Source organism: Cariama cristata, unplaced genomic scaffold (assembly GCF_000690535.1).
Source record: "Cariama cristata isolate BGI_N322 unplaced genomic scaffold, ASM69053v1 scaffold12328, whole genome shotgun sequence".
Lineage (NCBI taxonomy): Eukaryota > Metazoa > Chordata > Aves > Cariamiformes > Cariamidae > Cariama > Cariama cristata.
Window position 1 is genome coordinate 10,892 of NW_009632901.1, and position 9,203 is coordinate 20,094.

At 42.8% G+C, this 9,203-nt stretch overlaps 1 protein-coding gene across 1 annotated transcript; it reads left to right on the forward strand.

The window, feature by feature from the left end:
- Positions 1-58: 58 nt before the first annotated feature.
- On the forward strand, positions 59-8,200 carry LOC104166571 (neural cell adhesion molecule L1-like protein; the record flags this gene model as incomplete). The annotated part of the gene is made up of 4 exons (XM_009706552.1): positions 59-156; positions 4,032-4,221; positions 6,246-6,351; positions 8,010-8,200. Coding segments are annotated over exons 2-4 (388 nt in total), but the record flags the coding sequence as incomplete, so codon positions are not given.
- Between the last annotated feature and the right edge of the window lie 1,003 nt (positions 8,201-9,203).

Consider the following 9,203-nt stretch of genomic DNA (forward strand, 5'->3'; position numbering starts at 1 on the left):
ACTAGGTTGATGACATAAATGGAAATTTAATTTTTTTTTCTTGTTTAGTTGTCCAACATTTTTATTACACGCTTCTGGAAGCAATGGTATACAAGAAAAGAATCTGGAACTGCATCGCTCCTTAGAAATACTGATACTTTGAAAGATTTGCTCGCTGTAAGTTAAAGGCAGCTCATTAAACAAACAAATGAGCTGTCCTCAGAACAATCAGTATTTACTATTAACTGAACAACACAGTAAATAATGAATTGCAGGTAAGGAACGATGGATAACTATTTGCAGTGAATTCAAATTACTTGCCTTAAGCCTGGGGCAGAGAAAAGTGAATATAAAGAGAGGAAGGGAAGGAGGAGGGGGAAAAGAAAAAGGAAAACAAGGGATTGTAAATGTAACATTTGTTGTAGCAATACGTGTTTATTCATTGTGCCAAGGAAAGGGGTTTTTTTCAGTCATCTTTTGCCCCCCTCCGTGGTGCAAGGGATGCTGCAGCCGACTCCTCCTGAGAACAAAGGAGGATGTGGAATTCCTGGGAAAAAGCAGGAGACCACAGCAAGCTCTGGGCCGGATCCAGCGCGCTGACTCGGAGAGCAGGGCTGATGTTTTCACCAAGGTTGAGATTTTGCAAGTTGCTCTCTGGCACTTCCCAGACCCCAGGAGAGCGTTGTGCTTTGGCACCAGTGAGACCGAAACCTGCCCGTAGCTGCCAAGTGCTTGCACAGCTACCTCATTTATTTATTTCTCCAAATTACTTAAGCAGCTAAATTGTTCATTTGCTAGGAACTGGCACAAGATGAGAAATTTGGGGTTGGAGTTTAATCATCATAGGGGTGAAAGATCGTGGTGCCTGAAGTTTGGGTGCATGGCTGCGTTTAAGGGCGGGATGGCTGGGGTGTCTGGAGGATGTCTGATATTGTGCGGTTAGGAAGGGGCTCGGGGTTGTTTGGGTGCTGGAGATGAGAGGAAAGGTTGGTGATTTAATCAGGGACTCCGCAGTTTCAGCTGAGCTGTGGGCCTGAGGCTTGGTAGGACAGCCAAACGCGTGACAGCCATGCTAAACTCCGAACGCTTGGCAGCCCTGTCTATACATCACCTTAAATAAGGTTGGTCGCCTTGCGAGGAGGACGTATGTCTCACCTGTCCGTCTGCTGAGGACCATTGCTGTCCCGAACAGGGCAGGGAAGAGCGACTGGTTGAGTGGGGCACGACGTGGGAGATGTGCATTAAGCATTAGCCTTCCGTAATAACCAGCACAGCCAGGATAACGCCTCTGCTGCTCCGTCAGGGGTAATGTATATAGAACATATGAACAGGAGGCTTATCTTGCTGGATAGTTTTTGCTAGGTAAATACCTCTGCAAGGATACCGTTGCTTAATTCACATCACCCCAGGACTCTGCCTCGTGGAAATTGCCACACAATAAAATGGCAGAGGTTAAATGCAGCTGCTGGTTGATTCCCATGTGGCCTTTGGAAGTATCCAATTGCTGTGCACAAGTCCAGCACCGTCGGTCCCCGAGTGCTCGCTGCTTCCAAACGCCGGTGCTGTCGGCCCCCTGCATTAGTATTCGACACAAGGAAAAAGAGCGAGGTGCTAGACACACAGACTAATTGCAGCAGCCTGCAGAGGCAAGTTGTGCTGCAGCACGTGATAAAGCATATCCTTTTATTTAGTACATTGCTGCTTTGCTCTCTGTCACTTTATTAAAAAAAAAACAAAAAAGAAAATGTGAGCTAATGGGTTTGGTTAAGGAATCAAGCTGTTTTCCTGTTTTTTCTTGAATTTAATCTGAATCTATCCAATGCTTTGTAAAATTCGTATAAAAAGAAACTTCCTACTCTTCAGTCTGCAACCTTAGTGAGCTGCACGCCTCCTGTAACTTTAGCTCCTGTTCCTCTGGTTGGCATCCTGACACGGGATGCTCTGGTCCCCAGAGCTGTCAGCAGATGCGGAGGGAAGAGGGCTTCACTACCACTAATGTACCATCTGCAAGCAGCAGCACTGGGCAGAGTTTTATGAGCCTAAATTGCGATTGTGCAGCTAGAGGGTTTGCTGTCGGAGCATCTGTTTTACCATCGATGCCACAGATAGATCTGGAACTGAGGGTCTGCCAGGACTAGGTAAGGCAGGGGAGGAGAGCCCAGTCCTGCAGTGATAGAAGTTTTGCGGCCATCAGGTAGCTGCTGGCTGGGGTTGCTGTGTGGCTGTGGGTCATGTCTATGTGTCCACTTCCATGCTGTGATACAGCCCAGATTTTATTGGGCTGAGGTTTGGAAAGGTCTATTGCTCACAAGTTAGAGCTAGGAGAAATCAAACTGAGGGAAAGATCAACTGCCACAAAACAGAACTTACTGATGTTGCCTGATTCTACCTGATTTGCACCCAGAGCCAGCCTGGGGGTGGCAGGTCAGGCAGCGAGTCCCCATCCCCTCTGGTGCCCTTCTGCGCCATCCCCCTCTGCGGAGGGTTGCACTAAGCAGATTAGTCAGCTTCTTCCATCAGCGAACACTCGGTGCCTAAGATACTTATAAGACATCTGTTTTTTTAGACTCATTTCTAAATAAATGAGGCTTATGTGATTATAGTGTCTGTCTCTTGTCCCCTTGTTGGCCAATTTCAATTTTTCACCAGGGATTTTGGTCTCAAAGACGTTAACTTCCAGAAAGTTGTCATGAACTGATGACCGTGTGAACAGAAATTATCCTGCTAATGCCTCTGGAGAAAGGGCTGCAGCACAACCTGTTGCTCGTCTCCGAGAGCCGATGTGAGAGGGAGCGTGCTGGGTAAAAGGGAGATCTCTGCTTTATGCCTGTGTTTTGTAGAGTTCTAGCAAACCAACGATCAAGGACCAGGCTCTGTGGGCTGCATGGCTTGGCGCTGTCTCTCCTCCAGCTGCAGCCAGCTGTGCTGGGCAAGGGCGAGCGTCCCCAGCGTACTGCCCAGATCCCATCTCCTGCCTGCCCCCTCCATGCCAGCTGCTCTCGGTGATCCCGGGATTGCTTTTCTGATCCGTGGATTAACCGGGTGGGATGTGCAAAGATACAAGAGCTGTGTGCGAGGCAGGCTTAGTCTGGAAATACATTGCCATGGTCGTACAGCTCTGCTTGTGAACTCAGTGGCTTGGATCAGAGCTCGCTGTGCTGTGCGGGGCTGGGCTGCCGGTGTGTTGGTCCTTACCTCCAGCATAGTAGCCTTGTCTTGAAAATTGCTCTTGCAAAATTATCTTGATGACCGAGGTCTAAATTATCTTGAGACTGATGTCCCGTAAGTGCTACGTGTTAGAAGATGCACAGGTACAAAACATATCTTATACCGGTTACTGTTTCACTGAGATACTGCGAATGATGCCGACAACTGAAATCCTCTGTACACCCACCTTTGTAGAATCCTCTCTCCTTTACTCCTCCGTGAGTTACACTTAAATGCTCATTAAGGCTGAATATGTCTCCTTTTGGCAGCCACCTGACATTTTTTGCCTTGTAATGCAGAACCTAAGGATGTGTAATGGGTTGTGTAAGACCTACCTATAGTAGTTCTGGGATTATGGAGGAAAAGCAAAGGTTTCATGCTCTCGTCCTTATTAATGAGCTAAATTAGGTTGTGTCCTTTTTTAAACATAAATGAAAGATAAAAGACAGACAAGATTTATGAACAAGGTCATTTTTGTTCCAAATTTCTCTCAGATCTCTTGCATTACTTTCCAACTTACACAACTCTTATTAGAAAAATTCATGAACTGGAACGATTACAAATATACCATCGTTTAAGCCATCCTTACTTTTAATTGCAAAACAAAAAATAATTATACTTCTGTGCTGTAAAAGACTTGTACTTTTGTTCATGTGGTTTTTTTGTTAGAAATTTAATAGAGGACCTTCCTGAAGCCAGGGAGCAGGGAGAGAGAGGAGGAAATTGTACCACTTAGTGCAATTTGCCTTTTAGCTGCAAATCCTGAAGCATTGCTTTAATTTAGTAACCTTGTTAGAGCCAAGTTAATAATGCGAGCTAATATGGCTGTTTCTTCTCCTCGCTAGACTTTCAATTTCACATCCTTACATCTGATTCGAACTGACGGTGAGAGGAAGCATAAGGTGTCTCTCATTCTGTTTGGACTCCTTGTTTACAGAAGAGTGATGGAGATGCTATTAAGCACAAAAGGGATCACCATATGCCTCTCTTTCTTTGTATTGAGTCTGGCAGCAGCTATTGAAATACCGTTATCAGGTGAGTTTTAGCTATTTACTGAACACTTCGCTGTTTTGTTTTCATATCCCTTTTTGTCCTTTTTTTTTTTTTTTAACCTTTCCCAAAAGAAAAAAAAATATTAAATCCTGCTTTTCAGTTGTTCCATTTTGAATTTAATTCTGCCAGAACGTGGCCTCTGGGAAATTCAGATGTGATAAAAATGTGAGTTACTTTGTTTAGACCTGTTTAAATGTAGCAGTAAACTTGTCTAATAACATATATCTGGTGTTCGTAATCCAACACATGGCTTAGCTCTGAGGGTTTGATTTTGACCTTCACATAAATTCCTCATTTTGGCTCTGAATCTCCCTGAAGTTTGCTTGATGTACATATAACCTTACTTACTTGTCTTGCAACCTACCGTTTCGATCTGAGAAAGGAGCAGGTGTATGTCTCGGGGTGTACATTAGTCCCCGGAGAAGTATTTCCTATGCCTCGTGTACCGCCCTGGGGAACACCTCCTGTATCCCTCTCTGGCTGCGATGCATTCAAACTGCCTGTTTTACACGGTTGGTGTGGTTTCAGGACACGTGTAAAATATGGGATGAGGCTCAGAGGGGACAATCCAAGGAAAGCCGGTGGACCTCACTGCCTGGAGTACAGCCCAGACCTCCCAAGCTTTGCGTTTTTCAAACAGAAATGGACCAGAAGGATTGCAAACTACTATTTGCCTTTTGAGGGGGACTGGCGGGAAACAATAAAGCAAAACTCAACAATTTTGGTTTTTATGAATTGTGGTGGGAGAAAACAAATAAATAAATAGACCTAAGGAAAAAGAAATGTAAGCTCTTTTCAGAGCTTTGGGTGCTGTAGGCTCAGAGTGGGACACGGGCCAGTTTCAGGGCATCGTGTGGACCTGCCGTGAGCTGTTAGCCCTGCGGAGTCTGCCAATAGCCCTGGCTGCAAAGAGGAAGGCAATCAAGCAGGTTTATAGGATATTTTTCTAAAGCTATCCAAACTTGTTTAACAGCATTTGGAAGTAGAAGGGTTTTTTTGGAGGAAGGCACTGCAGTGGCTCCTGGTGTTTAAATAAAGTAAAAGTGGAGCTGTGGCTGTAAAATGCAGGACAAACTGTCTGGGCATCCATTGCTTTTAAGTACCTACACAGGGGAACCATCTAGCCCTTAATTTGCTTTAATGAAGCATTTTATATTTTAATAAAAAGGAATTATGTCTGATCAGTGAAGCTGGTGGGCTTGGAAGTGTTTGGCTTCACAACCACATGGTATGGCAAGACACCACATTTCACTGCAGCTTTGAGCTTCCCGGACTTAAAAGAGAAACCAAAGAGCATCTTAATTTTCTTCCTGGCTGTTTGTAACAATGCGATGATCCTATTATCCCCAGCTCCGCTGCAGGGAGCATTCTCCCTCGTGTGGCTCTGTTACAGAGTCATTCACAACACTTTAATTCCCTTAGAAGAAAAAAAAAAAAGTTAGTGAAACATCATTGCGTGACCGTGTGACTGATAATGGCTCTTCCCCTGCTGTACCCTGGAGGGGCTATTAAGTCTTCTTTGCAGTCCATGGACCTCCTGGCAATTTTATCCAGGATGGAGATAGCAGTTTGCTACTTCACGTATGCGTGTCTGTGTCTGGATTAAAAAGCCAGTTGTTGACTTCACCACTGACTAAATTTAGCAGTCCACGCACCCATGCTTTGGCTTTAGCATGGCCCCGGCTCTCCTCTGCCCTGGATGGGTTGGTCGCACATGGAAGCGTGGCAGGTGATGCCCGTGAGCGGCCGGCCAAGCGCCCTTGGTGCTGTCAAGCCTTCCTCTGGCTGCTGAGGCAATAATAGTGTTCTGTTTGGGGAGCAGAGAGTATTGTTGATGCCAGGAAGATGATGATCGCCATCCTTTTTTTTTTTTTTCTTTTTTTAAGGCAAGCCTTGCTCTTTGCAGGAGTAAGGCAATCTTGACATTGCCCCTTTCAAAGAGAGGACCTGAGCGAAGCACAGTTTTGCTTGAATGGCGTTTTAACCCAGTACCTCTTTGTGTTCAGTTGCGCAGCTTCCAACAATCACGGAGCAATCTCACACCCAGGTTGCCTACCCTTTTGACGAGGACTTTACAATTAAATGTGAAGCTCGAGGAAACCCACAGCCCACGTGAGTACTGCTTTCACCTGGAGAAGCAAGCAGAAATTGAGTTTGCTTTTAGCCTTTGTCAAACCTTGTTCTGGTTTTGAGGAGGGGAGGAATAGCTGATGTACAGTAACCTGCTCGTCATCGTAAGGCGAGGTTAAGGTTTGGATTTCCATTTAGACCATTCAGCTTTTGTTGCTCCATCACTTCCACTCGCTCTGTGAATAGATATCAACATGCCTTTTTCTTGTTGGGAGATGTTTCATTTCTCTAGCGTGTGCTAAGTTCACCCCCTGATTTAAAAAAGCTTGTCTGGGCTGTGCTGGAAAAGATAGGAGGTGTGTAATGGTAATCAAAGGGTCCCAGCTGTTCTTCTGCCTTTTCCACAGCAACCCTAAAAATACCAAGGACGTTAAACCATGTATTCAGAGATCACATTTGCATTTTATCAGATACCTTGTCTGTACCTAATGTCATCATGGCCATGGTGATGTTACAAATATACACATAAGGAGTTATTCAAATAAATATCCAAAGATAAGCTTTATGTATTTTACACTGGTGTAAAAAGGAAAAAGATTTTTAACAAAATGTAAATGACCAAAATGTGATAATAACATAGTAAAAGCTCCTCCTGAGACTTTTGCCACTGGATAGTGTATGGGCTAAATTAATAGCTGGTTTGCATATCATTTTTACTCTTTAATCCTTCCCTCCTTCTTTCTCTGGAATACAATTTAAACTTGCAATTGTTATTTTATATCAAGATGGATCTGATCATTTTTATTTGAGCTCTGAGTGGATTTGTAGCATGATAACAAATTTCCTTTGTTTCACTGTTTGTCAGCAGATCAATGAAAAGTTTTCTGGTATATTTAACTGTGTGTGATAGTGCTGGTTAGGCGATAGGAACTCATATTCCCCTCCGTACTGTAGCAAGGCAATTTTGCCAATACTAGTGCAGTGCCAAAACATACATTTCTGTTGACATTAATTTATGCTCTTAAAACATTGCAAAATATTGAAGAAAAAAAAAAAAAGGTATGTCTTCCACTAAATGCACGTTGTACTGTAATTTCCAACTGTCTCTGATTTTGAACCAGTTTAGCCCAATTTCAGTCCATCTGAGATGTCCAGATACATCAGCTATGACCAGTACTTCAGCATTCATCAAAATCACAACCCAGTAGCATCAAAACTACAAGTGATTCTATGTCAAGACTAGGAGAAACTCGGTTGAGTAATCTCAGTTTCTCCTGGGTTCAACCATGGTATCTCCTGTAGAAGATGAGAAAAGCCCCTGTCAATCCTTGCCAGTCAAAAGTACCAACTCTCCTACAGACACAGCTTTTTTGCAAACCTCTAGTTCCTTTCATGGTGTGGCTCTTGCTTTCACAGATGGTCTCTCTCATGTATCGTCCTTGCCTTAAGCTTTGTATTCTTATTTCATGTCGCAGTCCGTTATCCAAAAGTAAAGCGTCTGATAGGAGAGGCATGCCCAATAGCTAACACAAGTTATAGTAGGCACAGTGGTCATTTTACCATTCAACTCTTTCCTCTTACATCAAGTTTTTCCTTTTATTTTAATAGCATGGTATTGGACCCATAATTACCACTCTTTTTGTACCATAGTGCTCTCTGTTCTGTGACCTGTCCTTTGTCACACTTGTATTGTTTTTCAGCTTTAACTGGACTAAGGATGGAAAACCGTTCGATTTATTATCTGACCCGAGGATAGTTGCATCTAACAACTCTGGAACATTTGTGATTCAAAACCGTGGAATCATCACCAATTTCCAAGGGAAATATCGTTGCTTTGCATCCAACGTGCTGGGAACTGCCATGTCAGAAGAAATTGAGCTAGTCGTTCCAAGTAAGGGCTTTTACTTTGCTTTTGGTTTGTTTTCTTTTTTTTTTTTTTAAGATGAAAGCTGTGTTTCCTCAAATTAAATGGGAAAGAACTAGTTACTAAGGCGGTATGTGGTAAAACATGCACTGTTTGTTATTCAGTGAGTATTGGAAGGAAAAACTCTATGCGCTCCCTGGAATGATTTTATTTCATTCCTGGTTTTGAGGACAGAATCCAAATCTGAACGCAGGATTGCAGACAGTACCACTGGACTATCAACTCCATGCAGGTTTCCAAGTGCTGGTACTGACAACTTTAATTAATACAAATGCAACTGGGAAGGTTATGTATGTGTTTTCCCGGATATATTTGTTTGGAAAACATTTATTATTTACTTTTGCTTTCAGAGTATCGACTGCCCCACTTTGCCTCTAGAGGGTGGGTTAGTGGGTAAATTAGTATAAACTTTTTAATAGCCATCTCAGGAGAGCTGAATGTTCAATGACAGAAAATTATTATTTGCTTTGACTTGACTATTTAAATCCCTTTATAAAGCACTTGCTTTGCCTTTGCCATAAAACCCATAAGAATTCTTTTCTGATTTGTATTTGCTTAGAGCCACTATTTGCTCTTGTGATGCTTCCACTTCTAATACTTTTCTCTTTCTGCAAAGAGGAAAGCATAAATATTGATGAGAGTCGTAGTCTGGTAAATTCTCTACCTAATCTGGGCAGACAATTTGTTTGTGAGCTGATGCCAGCACATCATGAAAATACAGAAATTAAAATATTTTGAGAGAGAAAACAAATAGCAGAAAAAATGGCAGAGTAGCTATCTTAACTGCAGTGCAGTTATTGAAAGATATTAGTTGTTCATGAAAGATAGAAATAATGGCATAGATCATGAAATAGTGTTAGAAATATATTAAAAATTTAAAATGTAGTGAGCAATAAAGGAATAGGAAGTCATTGTCAGAGAAAACAAAATTGTTTGAGTCAGATCACTTTGGGGAAGTGTTGTAAAACCA